Genomic DNA, 19,853 nt, shown 5'->3' on the forward strand with positions numbered 1-19,853 from the left:
TTTGCTAAGTATGTAAACAAATTCCATTTTCTATGGGATTCTCCCAATCTTTTGTCAGAACCACAGCAGAAATTGCAGACCATTTATTTAATATTTGCTTAAAACCCAAGAAAAACAAAAGGTAGGCATAAGTTTACCTATAAATCTCCAGAACAGAAATATCAGAAGTAAAGGTTAAATAACACGCATGCCCTTACACATATACCATACCATTTTCTTCCTTCTTTGTCTTTGGGCTTTCATGGTCCGTTTCAGGTTCTCTACCTGTTCATCCTCATTCGGAATTTCCTGCATAAATCACAATGCAAATGGAAAAGGTCAAAGGCAAAAATTTAAATCGGGATAACAACTTGTCAACATAGGGGGAAATGTCTGTCATCACTGTATGGATGATAATTTGTCAGAAAGGGAACATGCATCTGTTGCAGAACCTGCCCTGTTAATGTCACACAAAATTTTTACAGGGCTCAACGGGGAAAATGTAGGAAGGGGATTTTCCCTGGCTTGGAGGCCAAGAATCAACAATCAGAATCTCAGAATAAAAATTAGGCTGTTTCGGACTGAAGTGAGCAAGAATTTATTCACTCAGATTAGATTAGATTAGATTCCCTACAGTATGGAAACAGGCCCTTCAGCCCAACAAGTCCACACCAACCCTCTGAAGAGTAAACCACCCAGACCCTTTCCCTAACCTATATTTATCCATGACTAATGCACCTAACTATGGGCAATTTAGCATGGCCAATTCACCTGACCTGCACATCTTTGGATTACAGGAGGAAACCGGCGCACTCAGAGGGAAACCCACGCAGACATGGGGAGAATGTGCAAACTCCACACAGTCGCTCAAGATGAGAATCAAACCCCGGTCCCTGACACTGTGAGGCAGCAGTGCTAACCACTGAGCTACCGTGCCCCCCAACTGCACCCACTATCTCTGCTGCTACTTTCTCTAATATTCTAAGAATACATCACATCAGGTCCAAAGGACTTTTGGTCTTTAGCCCTGCTAGTTTGCCTTCCAATTTTTCTGTAGCGGTAGTTAGTGATTTATTTCTCTCTACTTTTGGACTTTTGATTATTTAATATTTGTAATGGTATTGAGGTAGATAATCAAATTCTGTATCCCAGACGTCATGGAAGCTCAATCATAAGTGTATGTTCAAGACAGAGGTCAACAGATTTCTAGATGTTAAAACATCAAGGGATATGAGGATAATGCAGGAAATGGCATCAATTTGGAACAACAGCCATGATTTCATTCAGTGGTTACATCCAAGGATCCTGAAGAAAATAGGATATGAAATCAGACAGATTATATTAGAGAATTCAATTTAAAAGAAACATTTAATCAAAGTTTGTGCGAAGATTTGTAGCTCGGGTGCTTGTTGTAGTGGTTCTGTTCGCCGAGCTGGAAGTTTTTGTTGCAAACGTTTCGTCCCCTGGCTAGGAGACATCATCAGTGCTCTGGAGCCTCCTGCAAAGCGCTTCTTTGATGTTTCTTCCGGTATTTATAGTGGTCTGTCCTTGCCGCTTCCGAGTGTCAGTTTCAGCTGTCCGCTGTAGTGGTTGGTATGTTGGGTCCAGGTCGATGTGTTTGTTGATGGAGTTTGTGGATGAAGGCCATGCCTCTAGGAATTCCCTGGCTGTTCTCTGTCTGGCTTGCCCTATGATAGTAGTGTTTTCCCAGTCGAATTCATGTTGCTTGTTGTCTGAGTGTGTGGCTACTAGGGATAGCTGGTCGTGTCGTTTCGTGGCTAGTTGGTGTTCATGTATGCGGATTGTTAGCTGTCTTCCTGTTTGTCCTATATAGTGTTTTGTGCATATATAGTGTATAGTGGGTCAGATATGTCGATGACATGTTCGTAATCATCAAAAACACAGAAATAGAAAAAAACACACCGGATCATCAACGCCACACTCACAGGAATCCGATTCACGAGAGAAGTAGAAAAGGATAGCCAATTCCCATTCCTAGACGTGATAGTACAGAGAACACCGAAGGGAGAATTCACCACAAGGGTATACAGGAAAGCAACACACACAGACCAAGTCCTAAACTCTGAAAGTAACCACCCCAACACACACAAACGAAGCTGCATCAGTACACTATTCAAAAGAGCTACAACACACTGCAGTACACCAGAACTGCGAAAAGAGGAAGAGGAACACCTATACAAGGTATTCGCCAAAAACGGATACCCGCGCAACTTTATCAACAGATGCCTAAGAGATAGACCATGGGACGAGGACATGCCACAACCAAAAGGACTAGCCACGCTACCATACATCAGGAGCGTTTCAGAACTGACAGCCAGACTACTGCGACCCTTAGGACTCATAGCAGCACACAAACCAACAGCCACGCTCAGACAACAACTTACTAGAACAAAGGAGCCAATACCCAACATGAGCAAAACTAATGTAGTTTATAAAATACCATGCAAGGACTGCACAAAACACTATATAGGACAAACAGGAAGACAGCTAACAATCCGCATACATGAACACCAGCTAGCCACGAAACGACACGACCAGCTATCCCTAGTAGCCACACACTCAGACAACAAGCAACATGAATTCGACTGGGAAAACACTACTATCATAGGGCAAGCCAGACAGAGAACAGCCAGGGAATTCCTAGAGGCATGACATTCATCCACAAACTCCATCAACAAACACATCGACCTGGACCCAATCTACCAACCACTACAGCGGACAGCTGAAACTGACACCCGGAAGCGGCAAGGACAGACCACTATAAATACCGGAAGAAACATCAAAGAAGCGCTTTGCAGGAGGCTCCAGAGCACTGATGATGTCTCCTAGCCAGGGGACGAAACGTTTGCAACAAAAACTTCCAGCTCGGCGAACAGAACCACTACAGAAACATTTAATGTATCTTAAAATCCCTACAGTGTGGAAACAGGTCCTTCAGCCCAACAATTCATTCAGCCATAGAGTCATAGAGATGTACAGCATGGAAACAGACCCCTTGGTCCAACTTGTCCATGCCGACCAGATAATCCAACCCAATCTAGTTCCACCTGCCAGCACCCTGCCCATATCCCTCCAAACCCTTCCTATTCATATACCCATCCAGATGCCTTTTAAATGTTGCAATTCTACTAGCCTCCACCACATCCCCTGGCAGCTCATTCCATACACGTACCACCCTCTGCATGTAAAATGTTGCCTCTTAAGCTTCTTTTATATCTTTCCCCTCTCACCCTAACCACATGCCCCTAATTCTGGACTCCTCTACTCAAGGAAAGAGACTTTATCTATTTGTTTTTGTTTTTGCCACTGTTTACCTATTATTTACTTATCTATGCTACTTAACAATGCGATCTGCCTGTATTGTTAGCAAGACAAAGCTTTTCACTGTACCTCGGTACACGGTAAATAAATTCAATTCAATTCCTATCCATGCCCCTCATGATTTTATAAACCTCTATGAGGTCACCCCCTCAGTCTCTGACGCTCCAGGGACAACAGCCCCAGCCTATTCAACCTCTCCCTATAATTCAAACCCTCCAACCCTGGCAACATCCTTGTAAGTCTTTTCTGAACCCTTTCAAGTTTCATAATGTGGGCGGCACGGTGGCAAAGTGGTTAGCACTGCTGCCTCACAGCACCAGAGACTCGGGTTCAGTTCCCGCCTAAGGCGACTGACTGTGTGGAGTATGCACGTTCTCCCCATGTCTGCGTGGGTTTCCTCCGGGTGCTCCGGTTTCCTCCCACATTCCAAAGATGTGCGGGTCAGGTGAATTGGCCATGCTAAATTGTCCTTAGTGTTAGGTAGGGGGTAAACGTAGGGGTATGGGTGGGTTACGCTTCGGCGGGTCGGTGTGGACTTGTTGAGCCGAAGGGCCTGTTTCCACACTGTAAGTAATCTAATCTAATCTAATCCAAACATCCTTCCGATAGGATGGAGACCAGAATTGCACGCAATATTCCAACAGTGGCCTAACTAATGTCCTGTACAGCTGCAACATGACCTCCCAACTCCTGTACTCTATACTCTGATCAATAAAGGAAAGCATACCAACCACCTTCTTCACTATCCTATCCACTTGCGACTCCATTTTCCAGGAGCTATGAACCTACACTCCAAGGTCTCTTTGTTCAGCAACACTCCCTAGGACCTTACCATTAAATGTATACGACCTGCTAAGATTTGCTTTCCCAAAATGCAGCACCTCGTATTTATCTAAATTAAACTCCAACTGCCACTTCTTAGCCTATCTGCCATTTGATCAAGATCCCGTTTAATCTGAGGTAACTTTCTTCACTACACCTCCAATTTTGGTGTCCTCTGCAAACTTACTAACTATACCTCTTATGCTCACATCCACATCACTTAGATAAATAATGAAAATTAGTGGACCCTGCACCGATTCTTGTGGCACTCCACTGGTCACAGGCCTTCTGTCTGAAAAACAACCTCCACATTGAACCTCCGAAGAGTATCCCACCCAAACCCATTCCCCAGTATTCTACATTTACCTCTGACTAATGCACCTAACCTACACATCCCTAAACACTATGGGCAATTTAGCATGGCCAACTCACCTAAGCTGCACATCTTTTGGATTGTGGGAGGAAACCGGAGTGCCCAGAGGAATTCTACACAGACACGGGAAGAATGTGCAAACTCCACACAGACAGGTATCGAATCTGGATCCCTGGTACTGTGAGGCAGCAGTGCTAACCACTGAGCCACCGTGCCACCCTAATACACTTGTACAGAACAAGTTTACACCCGAGAATGAAAGGCTCCATTTCAAAGAAAAAGCAGTCGTGCACAACTAGAGAGATAATGGACAGCAGAAAACGACAAGAAAGGGCTCGCAAAAACACAAAGAACAGCTGAGACATAGGGAATAGACAAAGACTAGCAAAGTGCCACAAAGCAGCTTATGAGAGCTACCCCTAAAAGGGATTATGAAAGGAAATGTGCAAAGGACATCAAAATCAACAATAAATGTTAACGTTACATCAAAGAAAAACGTGGTTAGCAGTAATGCTGGCCTACTAAAGTGGGAACATTGTCAATAACTATGGGAAAATTGCAGAGATGTTGAATAATTACTTCGCCTCAGTATTTGCAGTAGAAAAGGAGGATAAGTAGTATTCGGAAGTGAAGAGGAGAACAGCTTGTTGGAGGTCCAAGGAAATTAAAGAGTGACAAATCCTCAGGACCTGATGTTTTCCATGCAAAGGTGTCAAAGGAAATAGGGGAGCACATTATAGACATCCTCACTATAATCTTTCAAAGTTCTGTAGACACAGGAATCATCACTCTGGATTGGAAAATTGCACGTCATACTATTTTTTAAGAAAAGAAAAAGTGGAAAGCTAGGATATTATAGACCAGTTAACATAACATGCCTGGTGGGGAAATTATTGGAGTCTATGTTCAAGGGTGAGGTAACAAAAACACCTTGAAATTTTTCAGTTAATTAGGGAACACCAGCATGGATTCAGGACAGTAGGTCATGCTTGGAAAACTTCACTGAAAATTTGAAGAGATGACTGAGGTAGTGGACAGGGAATGTCTATGGATGTTGTTTACATGGTCTTCCAGAAGGCATTTTGTAAAGTTCCATGTAAGACACTTAACTAAGATCAAGCTGAAATACCTGTAGAGAGGGCGGTACCCTGTCAACAAGTCACCCTTTATTTACAAGTGCATGGTACACGGGTTCTGAGCAGCCAGCTTGGTGCCAGTCCCTAGAATGAGGAGACACTCTGAGTCTCCTATCTATATGTGCTACCCAGGGCTGCCTGATTAGCCCAGGTTAACAACCCCAATCAAGGGTCTCATAGTCAATGAGCTCCAGCTGGCTCTCATTTCAATTACTATAGAAGCCCAAGAAATTGAGGACAAATTACTGACATGGCAGCAAAATTGGTTGAGTAGCAAGTAACAGAAATCAGAGATAATGGGTTGGACACAAAGTGGCTGGATGTCACCGGTGGTGTCCCACAAGAATCTGTGTTAGGGCCTCAATTATTCACAAAAATTATTAATGACATGGATAATGGTATAGAAAGTCATATGTCCTAATTTGCTGATGCCACAAAATCAGGCAGCACTGTAGATGTGTAAATGACAGCACAAAATTACAAAGGGATATTGACAGACTAGGTGAATGGGCAAAACAGTGACAGATGAAGTTCAGTGCAAGCAAGTGTGAGGTTATCAAGTCTGGACTGAAAAAGATAATTTCCAGATGATATGAAGTTAAAGCACCATATGTTCCAAGAAATTTGGGGTCTCTTAGAAACTTTTAAAATGCTGCAAACAGGTGCAGACAATAATCAAGGAAGCAAATGGAATGCTGGCATTTACTTCCAGAGGAATGGAATATAAGTAGTAAAGAAGTAAAGCTGCAATTATTCAAAACCTTAGTTTGACCCCATTTGGAGTAACGAGAGCATTTCTGGACACCACACCTTAGAAAGGATATACTGACAAAAATGGGACCTTTACAGGCAGGGTCTGGACATTTATAGCTCAGGTTGAGGTTCAGTTTTCAGATGTTTCGTCACCATGTTAGATAACATCATCAGTGACCAATCATTAAGACACATGAATAGAAAGCAGGACAGAATACCAGCGCTTCATCTGGAGGCTCACTGATGATGTTGCCTAGCATGATGACGAAACGTCTGAAAACAAACCTGCCAGCTCAGCAAGCAAACTTACAACCTGAGGATCAGGAAACTTCATTATGGAGAATAGAGAAATAGCAGAGGTGCTAAATGATTACTGTATGTCTGTTCTCACTGGGGAAGATGCAAAAAAATCTCCCAGAATTAGAGTTACGAATAATCAACAGGAATGAAGAGTTAAAGAAAATTAGTATCAGTAAGAAGGTTTTTGTAGAGAACTTAATGGGTCTGAAGACAGATAACATCCTTTATATTCTACGTCACAACATTGGAAGAAATGTCTATAGAGTTGGTTAATACACTGGAGTTCGGGTTCTAAAAATTCAATAGAACATAAGAACATACAAATGAGGAGTCGGAGTAGGCCGTCCGGCCCTTCGAGTCTGCTCTGCCAAAGATTCTGGAATGGTTCCTTCAAATTGGAAGCAAGTACATCACCCCATTATTTAAGGAGTGAGGGAAATAGAAAACAGGGTACTACAGTCCCGCTAGCCTTATAACAGTAACAGAAAAAATACTAGAATCTATTACAAAGGATGTGACAAACAGACAGTTGAATAATAATGTGATATGGTACAATCTGCATAGATTTGCAAATGGAAAATTTTGAATAATCATGCCTTATGAACTTGGAGCTTTTTGAAGACATGACTTACAAAACTGGTGAAGAGGAGTCAATTATGTACTATATCTGGATTTCCAGTAGGCTTTTGATAAAGTCCCCCCACAACAAGTTAGTTCACAAAATTAAAGCACATGGCATTGGAGTTAATGTACTGGTTAACTTAACTAATGGACAGTAGGAACGAATACATCATTCTCACTTTGGAAGGCTGTGAGCAGAGGGTCACTGAAAGGATAAGTTACTTGGGGCCCCAATTGTTCACAATATACATCATTGATTTGTATTTGAGGACCATATGTGATATTTCCAAATTTTCAAATGATACAAAGTTAAGCTGGAATGGGTGTTGTGACGAAGATGCAGAGAGACTTCAGGAGGTTTTAAACAGGTTTAGTGAGTGGATGGGGATATGCTAGATGGAATATGTGGGAAAAATGTAAGGTTACCTACTTTGGTGAGAACAGATATGCAGATTTTTTTAAAAGGTAAGATGTTGGAAGGTGCAGATGCACAAAGGAACTTAGGTGTCCTTGTCAATAAGTCAATGAAGACAAACATGCAGATTCAGCAAGTTATTAGGAAGATTAATGGAATGTTAGCCTTCTCGTAAGAGGATGAGAGTGCAGGAATAGTGAAGTTTTGTTTTGACTGTATCAGAGGTTGGTTAGCCAATATATGGCATACTATATGCAGTTTTGGTCTCCTTATCTGACAAAGAGTGTTATTGCCATAGAGAGAGTGCAACAAAGATTCAACAGACTAGTCCTGATAACAGGACTATCCTATGAAGAGAAACAGAAGACGGCAAACAAGGTCTGTATTGTCTCGAGTTACGAAGAATGATGTTGATCTCACTGAAACCTACAAAGTATTTAGAAAGATAGGCAGGATAGATGCAGGTAAGATGTTTCTCTTGGTGCATCCAGAAGAAGGGGGCACAACCTAAAATAAGAGGAGAAACCATTTAGTACAGAGATAAGGAGATTTTTTTGTTTGCTCAATGGATTGCAAATCTTTGGAATTCCCTACCTCAGAGGGCCTTGGAATCCCAGCCTTTGAGTATGTTTAAAGGAGAGATCAATTAATTTCAGATTACAAAAGGCGTATATAGAGTTCGGGTTAGTTTGGGTAAAGTTTGATCAGCCATGATAGCTCAGTGGGCTATTCGTGGTGCTTTGTTTATAAATCTTACGAAAATTAATTTAAAAAACTAAAGTAAAATGTGATTACAATAATATGTAACGTGTATCATACAATAACATTTAAATGTTTGGTGTTCATTGTGAAGGTTTTTAAACTTGGAAAACTGAAACGAGGTCACGCAATAAATGGACTAGAGTTATGTGATGGATTAAAATCAGGTCAGTTCATGAACAGTACATGTAAGACCACAGTTTTAAAATAGAGTTATAAACCTCATTAAAATTTCCAACAAAACAAAGATATTGCTTGATTTATCCAGCAGCCATTCCCAGGAGACAGAAGTTACTAAAACAGAATTGACTGTGTGCAACAGTTTTACTTAGTACTGCCAAACCAAAGATCTTCAAAAAAATTCACTCTGGCAATGTTTTTTGTCTCAGTTGAACTACAGGGGATTGAGGACATATTAAATAATTTACCATTAAAGAAAAGTAGGACTATTTTTAATGATGCAAAACATCCAACAGTTTTAGAATGGTCCACTTAATCAATAATTATTTATCAATAAATATGCAGCATCAAAGGAAAAATCAGATACACTTATCCAACAGATTGAAACTTACTAAGTCATAAATTAGTTTCAAGCTTGGGCACTTTGAGAAATAGGAAAAACAAATAAACTTCAGTTTGCTTGTGAAAAAAAACACAACTTGTACAATAAATGTTTTGTTCCATTGCCTGTATATTTTTGTGCTTTGGCACATTAAGCACACAGTGTTTGTTCCAGTCCAGGTGTGGAGTGTATGTAGAAATAATAGTCTTGGGATTATTTTGATTAATGCAATGGAAATAACCCAGGTGGTGGATTCTGTATATTCTATTGTCATTCTCATTCCATATCACTTCCCCAACTAGGTGTGCCTTTCCACATAAGTTTTAAAATTCTAGTACACTTCTATTTCTAGTAAGTTTTCTTTATTGACTAATTAAATTATAGTTATTTAAATGTGCAAAATTTTCATATCTGTCGGAAGCAAAATATCCTGTGTGAAATGGTGGTGATATTAAAAAGATGAAATTTGGGAGGAGACATACAAAAAAAAACACAAATATAGAAAATGTGCAAGATTATGCTTGAATCATCATATAGGATACTCATTGTATGGTATGCATATTGAGGATGCCTGAGAGTGAAGGCATTTTTCAAAGCAATATTATAATTCATTTTCTGGAGTATTATTAAAGCATTAGAGAAAAGAGGTAATCAGTTCCAATAAATCAAAGTTTTGTGTAACCTAAGACAACGTTTCTACCAAAATAAAAAATACTGAATTTTACCCCTTTTTTCTGATTTCTCCAAAAAAAACATCACACTGATGCACAAGACGGTAAAGGCTAAAAAAGCTAAATCAGTTTTATCTTGTAATAAGAATAAGAGAAATAAAACTAAATAAAAGCAGCAAGGTTAGTTAGATTTTTTTTCAAAAGACATCACTATCGTCCAGTGCAATAAAAGGTAATAAAAGAAAATAACCAAACTTTGATGGTTCACTAAGTTTGCAATCAACAGTTTGCACCTGTTGACTACTAATGTTAGGAAATACAAACTTCCTTGCCACCATCTCCCCTTTTGAAATTCTGAAGGCTTCTGGCATCATTCATGCCTATAAGCTGTTAAGCTACCCAGAAACCATAGTTGGCAGATAGATGGTTTTTGTCATCCACAACTCCCCAGACCAACCAACTACTTGTTGCCAGCTAAATCTCACTTTGTACACACACCCTGGTGCTAGCCCATCTGCAATTAACTTACCCGCAATGTTAAACAAATAGCAGTGTAAATAACACTTACAGTGAATGGTGTAATTTGTTTTTTTTTAAAATGCAGCACTCCTTCCATAATCTTTGTTTTTAAAGCAGTTATTTTCCTTTCAAAAATACAAAAAAAATTAAAATGATACAGTCTTTACAAGGTCTTGTCATTTTGCAGTCATTTCATCTACCTATAACTCCTATCCTTTACTAGTGATTTTGTACCCCTGAATGAAATAAAAACATTTATGCCAGCACCTAATTTCCAGTTTGTTCTTTCTGCCATTGTTAGCAACTTCTGAAAATTTGAAAAATGTATCAATACAGTTAGATAGTCACGGACAATAGTGTGGCACTTATGGAAGCAACCTGTACCTCTACAAAAATTAGCTAGGCTCTTGCTCACTGGATCCCAGATGGAATAACAGATTAAAGCATAGAAAATAATCACTGGGAATGGACTCTGTACTTCTATAATCTAATGCAGTCATAGAGATATACAGTGTGGAAACAGAGCCTACCATCAAACTCGTCCATGCCAATGAGATATCCTAAACTAATCTAGTCCTATTTGCCAGCATTTGGCCCATATTCCTCTAAACCCTTCCTATTCGTGTACCCGTCCAGATGCCTTTTAAAATGTTGGAATTGTACCGGCCTCCACCACTTCCTCAGGCAACTCATTCCATACTCACCATCCTCTGCATGAAAAAATTTCCCCTCTCACCTGAAACCTATGCCCTCTAGTTTTGGACTCCCATACCTGGGAAAAAGAGCTTGACTCTTCATCCTATCTATGCCCGTCATGATTTTATAAACCTCTGTAAGGTTACTCCTCACCCACTGATGCTCCAGTCCCAGCCTATTCAACTTCTCCTTGTAGTTCAATCTTTCCAACCCTGGCAACGTCTTTGTAAATCTTTTCCGAACCCTTTCAAGTTTCACAATATCCTTCCAATGGCAGCACTCCAACAGCAGCCTAACCAATGTCCTGTACAGACGCAGCATGACCTCCCACTCCTATACTCAATGCACTAACCAATAAGACAAACAAACCAAACACCTTCTTCACTATCCTATCTACCTGGGATTCCACTTTCAAGAAACTATGAAGCTGCACTCCAAGGTTTCTTTGTTCAGCAACATTCCCCAGGACATTATCATTAAGTGTATAAGTCCTGCCCTGATCTGCCATTCCAAAATGCAGCACCTCACATTTATCCAAATTAAACTTCATCTGCCACTCCTCAGCCTATTGGCTCATCTGATCAAAGTCCCATTGTACTCTGAGGTAACCTTCTTCACTACACCTCTAATTTTGGTGTCACCTGCAAATTTACTAACTATACCTCCTATGTTTACATCCAAATCATTTATATAAATGACAAAATTCTGTGGACTCAACATTGATCCTTGGCACACCGCTAGTCATAGGCCTCCAGTCTGAAAAGCAACCCTCCACCACCACCCCTTCTCCTACCTTCAAGCCAGTTCTGTATCCAAATGACTAGTTCTTCCTGTATTCCATATGATCTAACCTTGCTAACCGACCTACTATGAGGAACCTCATCAAACACCTTATTGAAGTCCATGTAGGTCACATCCAACTCTCTGCCTTCATCAATCCTCTTGAACAGAGCATGCAACTCTACAGAAATGAGTTTTTATGAATAGTTATATATATCACAGCTTTACAAATTATTTGGACAGTCAGCTATTCCAAGAAATCAGAATACAATTTTATAATTTGAAAATTGCTTGAAATAGAGACACACTACATTGAAAGTTCAACCAATAATCTAAATCTAAAAAGGAAAATAGCCAGACATTGCACCTTTTGTTTTAATTCAGTGAAAGCCATTTGAGGGCAACAGCACCCAGTATATTTTCTGTGGCATAGCCTCTACCAATCAGAATTAACTTGCAGACAATAAGCAACTTTTCTCATATAATAGAAATTGCTATTACTTTTGAAATTTGGAGTTCTTGAAATTCTGTCTTGATGAGTGCAAGACAAAGATCTTCAACAGCAAGGTCTTTTTCCAGCAATATTCAAGTTCTGCATTATCGAGTAACATTTTAAAACTTTCAGAAAGCATACATTCAGATGAAGTACAAAATGAAGGGATTATGATGGATCCAAGTCTATCACAGACACCAACTGCAAAGCAAACATACGGCATGCATTTTGATATCGCAAAAACAGTCAAACATAATCAACTGTGAAGGAAGAAAGTAAAGCATGTAGTTTAGTCATTTTCATGAGCTTCAGAAAATATAAAAGAACTGTTCAGCAACAAACCTCTACTTTTCCTGCATTTTCATTTCTTGCACCATCTTCTATTTCTACAGCAACCGATGCCTAGTAAGTTAAAAAAAAAGTTAAGATTGCTCTTCTTTGCAACCCTAATTACCTTTCTTTAACTACTCCCAATTCTTTCTTGCTGATAGTTTCATTTTTCAGTCTTTTGTATTGTAGTTCAATAAGCCGATTGAATTTGTTAAATATTCAATGCACTTTTATTATTACTGCATCTATGTATAGGAAACATTTAGAAAGATATGGGCCAAGTTCAGGCAAATGGGACTAATTTAGTTTAGGAAACTTGTTTGGTGTGGATGAGTTGGACCAAAGGGTCTGTTTCCATGCTGTATGACTCTATTCAAAAATTTATAGCTTGTCTGCTTTTGGATATTTCCGCACTAGAATCCAAACTGTATTCTACTAAATCATTCTAAAAGCGGCCAATGTTAGAAGCATTGGATGAGGAGAATATTCCATTTTCTCTTCTAGCTAGAGAGAGAATATTATCATGAGACGTGCCAGATAGCAATGGTGGAAATTTGCTTGTAAAACACTTTGAATGTAGATATTCAAATCCAAGACATATTGCAAGAATTGCTAGATTTACCAGGCCATATGTTTCCTTTGACTATGTTCTCCATACTAGAGCTAACAGTTAATACAGCTGAGGAGATCATTCAGCCAGTCAAATCCATGCCAGCTCTCTGCAGGGCAATCTAATCGGTCTCATTACCCTATACCATTCCCAAAGCTCTGCAGTTTATTTTCCTCAAGGTTTGATCCAATTTCCTTTTGAAATAATTTGTCACCTCTGGTCCTGGAATTCAGGCAGGTTGAGTTCCAGATCAGGGCTTTAAAATAAAGTTTTTCCTTCTATTCCCCCCTCATCTGTCCATTAATTTAATTCTATACCCTCTCAGATTTGTACCATGAATTAAGCTTTTTTTTCTACCTTATCTAAATCTAACATAACCTTATACAGTCCTATCAAATCTCCATACAATTTTCTTCGTTCTGCAGAGAACAACCCCAGCTTCCCCAACCTAGCCGTATAGCTAAAATCCCTATTCTGGTAAATCTCCTTTGCATCCTCTCAATCTGTCACATTCTTCTCAAAATGCAATTCCCAGGATTGGACATAATTTTCTAATTTTGACCTACCCAGACATTTATAAAACTTCTGAAATATTTTCTTGTTTCAATATCTCTATTTATAAAAATCCCATTTGTTTTACTAATTACTCTCTCAATATATCCTAACAACTTCAAAAATCTATTTGCAGAAATCACCAAATCATCCTGTCCTGTACATTTTTTTTAGAATGGTGGTACTTAGTCTCTATTGCTTCTGCTTATTCTTTCTACAAAATGCAACCCTCCAAATTTCTCTGCATTATATTCCATGACTCACTTCTCTAACCAATTTGTCAGCATGTGTCCTGTTGCAGTCAATTGGTATCATTCTCACTGTCTGAAGGAAATTTAATAATAATGTGATGAAAAATATACAATTTATTGTCATCAATATGATTTTTGGAACATGAACTTTTCCATAAAGGCAAATAAATATGGCGTATTTTTATTAAGGTTTCTTCAAAATAAAATCACACAATCAGAATCTATCTGAAACAGTTAACTTTTTCCAAATTGCTCAGAAAGCAAATGTCTGTAAATCCTATGGTACATTAACAGAAAATTGTACTGCAGTTGTTAATGACAACCAGGTAAACAATGAAGGTTAATGCCTTGTTTTTAGTGCAGGCTAATCAAGGATTGATTTCAGTTTATAAACACTTTTTAAGGTAGTTATGAGGAGACCTGGCTGGACTCAGAAGGGAGTTTAGTTTCACTCCTTATAGGAGTTCATAAGAGTTCAAGAAAAACAGTCACTTCAGAAAAAAGGTTTTGGTTATGCAGTTTCCACACCAAGAGAGTTTGATTAGAATTTTACAATTCAATAAAAGCTGAGAAATTTTAAGTTCTCAATTTTGTGAGTATTCATACAAGACAACTCCATGGTTCGGGAAAGGAACTTGTGAGAATCAGTTAGGTAGTACTGAAGTAGAAGTTCTTTGTTTTAGATTAGATTACTTATAGTGGAAACAGGTCCTTCAGCCCAACAAGTCCACACAAACCCTCCAAAAAGCAACCCACCCAGACCCATTCCCCTACATTTACTCCTTCACCTAACACTGCGGGGAATTTAGCATGGCCAATTCACCTAACCTGCACATCTTTGGACTGTGGGAGGAAACCGAAGCAGACACGGGGAAAATGTGCAAACTCCACACAGACGGTTGCCCGAGGTGGGGACACGGGTCTCTGGCGCTGTGAGGCAGCAGTGCTAACCACTGTGCCACCGTGCCGCCCATTTCCTCACTTGATCTTTGTAAATTGATGTAATTGGGATATAGATTGAAAACTTTGTTTTGCTATGTGTTTTAAGATATTTTAAAATTGCCTTCTATCCAGAGATAGAATATAGAACATAGAAAAATACAGCGCAGTACAGGCCCTTCGGTCCTCGATGTTGCGCCGATCCAAGCCCACCTAACCTACACTAGCCCACTATCCTCCATATGCCTATCCAATGCCCGTTTAAATGCCCATAAAGAGGGAGAGTCCACCATTGTTACTGGCAGGGCATTCCATGAACTCACGACTCAATGTGTAAAGAATCTACCCCTAACGTCTGTCCTATATCTACCACCCCTTAATTTAAAGCAATGCCCCCTCGTAATATCTGACTCCATACGTGGAAAAAGGTTCTCATGGTCAACTCTATCTAAACCCCTATTCATCTTGTACACCTCTATCAAGTCACCCCTAAACCTTCTTTTCTCCAATGAAAACAGCCTCAAGTGCCTCAGCCTTTCCTCATACGATCTTCCTACCATACCAGGCAACATCCTGGTAAACCTCCTCTGCACCCGTTCCAGTGCCTCCACATCCTTCCTATAGTATGGCGACCAAAACTGCACACAATACTCCAGATGCGGCCGCACCAGAGTCTTATACAACTGCAACATGACCTCAGGACTCTGGAACTCAATTCCTCTACCAATAAAAGCCAGTACACCATATGCCTTCTTCACAGCACCATTTACCTGGGTGGCAACTTTCAGAGATCTGTGTACATGGACACCAAGATCCCTCTGCTCATCCACACTACCAAGTATCCGACCATTAGCCCAGTACTCCATCTTCTTGTTACTCTTACCAAAGTGAATCACTTCACACTTCGCGACATTGAACTCCATTTGCCACCTTTCTGCCCAGCTCTGCAGCTTATCTATATCCCGCTGTAACCTGCCACATCCTTCCTCACTGTCAACAACTTCACCGACTTTCGTATCATCCGCAAACTTGCTCACCCAACCTTCTAGCCCCCCCTCCAGGTCATTTATAAAAATGACAAACAGCAATGGTCCCAAAACAGATCCTTGCGGAACACCGCTGGTAACTGCACTCCAAGATGAACCTTTACCATCAACTACTACCCTCTGATTTCTTCCAGCCAGCCAATTCCTAATCCAAACCTCCAACTCCCCCTCAATGCCACACCTCCGTATTTTTTGCAGTAGCCTACCATGGGGAACCTTATCAAACACCTTACTAAAATCCATATACACCACATCAACCGCTTTACCCTCATCCACCTCCTTAGTCACCTTCTCAAAGAATTCAATAAGGTTTGTGAGGCACGACCGGCCCTTCACAAAACCTGCTGACTATCCTTGATCACATTATTCCTATCCAGATGTTCATAAATCCTATCCCTTACAATTCTCTCTAATAGTTTGGTCTGCATTTTTATTTTTACCTTTTGTATAATAAACTTCTGTTCTGTTTTAAAGAAGCTCTACAGTCTCTTGGAACTACATTTCAGTGAATTATTTCACAGATTTCATTCTTGTCCAGTAGTAGTGTGGGCTGTGATCATGATGATACTTAGAATGCAAAAACAAACCAATCTTTAAGATATCTATTGATCAGCCATGTTTCTGCCTTTTTAACTGAGTCTTCCAACCCAAAGGAATTATGAAAGTTGCTGAGTGTGCAAGTGTAAAAGTGGCCTAGGTGGAGAAGGGTTTGCTAAGCTATGATTATAAGTTTTCATTGAGGGCTCTTATTCTATTCTGAACAAAAAATATTGCTATATAAAAAAAGGTTGTTGAATGAGACAAGAACTGTAAGTTTTTACAACAGGGTGGCTGGGAGGGAATTATTCAGCTCATCATGTCTATGTTAATTCTTCAAAACAATCCCCCTATTAGTTCCATTTTACTACTCTTTCCCTGTAACTCTGTAAACTTTTCAATAAATTTATATCCAATTCCAATTTGAATGTACTATTGAATTTATTTTTCAGGCAATATATTCCAAACCATACAAACTTGTTACTGAAAAAAATTTCATCACTCCATTTGAAAATGCAAGAATCACTGGCTTTTCATTCTAACTGTCTTCAGGTCTTCCTCAGTTAATTCCTATCTGACACCTTTTTTTAAACTGGCCACCTGTTGAATTTTCTAGACTGACTCAGGTTGGTTTGCAGAGAATTGTATCCTGAAAGATTTTGAACACTGACACAAGCTTTCTGGATATTCTTGATGGATAGGAACCACCTTCCTAAAGAAAATGACTGGTGCAATGAGAAATGGATGACAGTGCCATGACTTCCTCTCTAGATAAAAAGGTGACAATCTTCTAACTAAAAAGAATACTTGTGATTATATTGTGTTCTATCTGCCAAATATCTCAAAACATTTCACATTCAATGAATTAATTCAAGATGGTCCTAAGGTCACGTCAGAGGATCATAATCCGTAACTAAGTACAATACATCCTAAAAATGTATGGCATACTGGAATTACAATTCTTTACCTGAAGGTTTGCTTGGTTTGGATAGACATTATCCCCAAAATGGCCACAATCTTCCTATAGAACACCGCCAGATCTAAAGCCTGGCTATTTTCAGCAGAACCTGATTTTTTGCAAGTGATTTGTCCAAGGCAAGCACCAGATAATCTTTTACCATACAATTTTAATTATGGAAGTTGCATGTAGTGCCTATCGCTGATGGCCCTATTGTTAATCTCTAATAAGTGGAATAGTTTCCACCTTGCAGAATACCAATCTGTTTGTTCATTTACCTTTCAGAAGTGTGGCTATTTTTAAAAACATGAAATTAAAATCAACATGAGGGATTGGCACATAAGAACACTAATGGTTCAGCGGTAGATCCATTGGCCCGTATAAAGCTGTAACAGGAAACTTTCAGTTTAGATCACACATTCAGTATTGTAGTGGAGACTGGGTTACTATAATGAGCTACTTTGCTACGTTTGGAAATAAGGGGAATTAAAAGGTCAATTAGAATTTTCACGAGGAGGTTGAACAGTTCATCCACTTTACTAACACCTTCCATCCTGACCTCAAATTTACCTGGACCATCTCAGACTCCTCCCTCCCCTTCCTAGACCTCTCCATTTCTATCTCGGGCGACCGAACCAATACGGACATTTACTATAAACCGACCGACTCCCACAGCTACCTAGACTACACCTCCTCCCACCTTGTCCCCTGTAAAAACGTCATTCCATATTCCCAATTCCTTCGTCTCCACTCCCAGGTGGACCAGTTCCAATACCGAACAACCCAGATGGCCTCCTTCTTCAAAGACCGCAATTTCCCCCAGATGTGATCGACGATGCTCTCCATCACATCTCTTCCACTTCACGCTCCTCCGTCCTTGAGCTCCGCCCCTCCAATCACCACCAGGACAGAACCCCACCGGTCCTCACCTACCACCCCACCATCATCCATCACCATTTCCGCCACCTCCAAATGGACCCCACCACCAGGGATATATTTCCCTCCCCTCCCCTATCAGCGTTCCGAAAAGACCACTCCCTCTGTGACTCCCTCGTCAGGTTCACCCCCCCCCCTCCCCAACCCAACCTCCACTCCCGGCACCTTCCCTTGTAACCGCAAGAAATGCAAAACTTGCGCCCACACCTCCCTCCTTACTTCCCTCCAAGGCCCCAAGGGATCCTTCAATATCCGCCACAAATTCACCTGCATCTCCACACACATCATTTACTGCATCCGCTGCACTCGATGTGGCCTCCTATATATTGTGGAGACAGACCGCCTACTTGCGGGACGTTTCAGAGAACACCTCTGGGACACCTGGACCAACCAACCCAATCACCCCATGACTCAATACTTCAACTCATCCCCCCCAACCCCCAAACACTCCACCAAGGACATGCAGGTCCTTGGACTCCTCCATCGCCAGACCATAGCAACACAACGGCTGGAGGAAGAGCACCTCATCTTCTGCCTAGGAACCCTCCAACCATAAGGGATGAACTCAGATTTCTCCAGTTTCCTCATTTCCCCTCCCCCCACCTTGTCTCAGTCCCAACCCTCAAACTCAGCACCACCCTCCTAACCTGCAATCTTCTTCCTGACCTCTCCACCTCCACTCCCACTCCGGCCTATCACCCTCACCTTAACCCTCTTCCACCTATCGCATTTCCAACGACCCTCCCCCAAGTCTCTCCTCTCTACCTTTTATCTTAGCCTGCTGGACACATTTTCCTCATTCCTGAAGAAGGGCTCATGCCCGAAACATCGATTCTCCTGCTCCTTGAATGCTGCCTGACCCGCTGCGCTTTTCCAGCAACACATTTTCAGCTCTGATCTCCAGCATTTGCAGTCCTCACTTTCTTCTAGAATTTTCACCCAACTCACAAGTCTATGACTCTTATCAATCAACATTACTTATTTTTTTCTTCCTTCATGCGGATGTCGGTATCACTAGCTGGACCAGCATTCATTGCCCATCTCTAACTGCCCTTGAAAAGGTGCGAGTAAACTGCCTTATCAATTTTTTCCAGGTTGACCTATAATACTGTAAAGGAAAATGATCCAGGAATTTGATTCAGCAACACAGAAGGAATAGTAGTGTACTTCCAAGTCTGACCAGGAATGGCCTAGATGGGAACTTGCAAGTGGTGACCTTCCCACGCACCTGCTGCCCTTGTCCTTCCAGATGGTAGTATTCAAAGTGCTCTCTAAGGAATCCTGCTGAATTTCTGCAGTGCATCTTGGAAATTGTATACACTGCTACTACTGTGTAGCGATCATGGTCAGAGTGGATATTTGTTTATGTGATGCTTTGTCCTGGATGGTGTCAAGCTTCTTGAATGTAGTTGGACCTGCACTCATCCAAGCAAGTGGGAAATAAGCCATCACACGCCTGACTTGTGCCTTGTA

General features: G+C 40.6%; 1 protein-coding gene across 3 annotated transcripts in view; it reads right to left on the bottom strand.

Annotated features, from left to right (window-relative positions):
- cc2d2a (coiled-coil and C2 domain containing 2A) overlaps positions 1-19,853 on the bottom strand; it is a 210,618-nt gene that overhangs the window by 181,196 nt on the left and 9,569 nt on the right. For all 3 annotated transcript variants that reach the window (XM_060831773.1, XM_060831764.1, XM_060831753.1), the window contains exons 4-5: positions 12,564-12,623; positions 211-288 (exon numbers count right to left, since the gene is read on the bottom strand). In XM_060831773.1, the coding sequence (XP_060687756.1) occupies positions 211-288; positions 12,564-12,623 (138 nt within the window). The remainder of the gene's footprint in view (positions 1-210; positions 289-12,563; positions 12,624-19,853) is intronic.

This window comes from Hemiscyllium ocellatum, chromosome 1 (genome assembly GCF_020745735.1).
Source record: "Hemiscyllium ocellatum isolate sHemOce1 chromosome 1, sHemOce1.pat.X.cur, whole genome shotgun sequence".
Taxonomy (NCBI): domain Eukaryota; kingdom Metazoa; phylum Chordata; class Chondrichthyes; order Orectolobiformes; family Hemiscylliidae; genus Hemiscyllium; species Hemiscyllium ocellatum.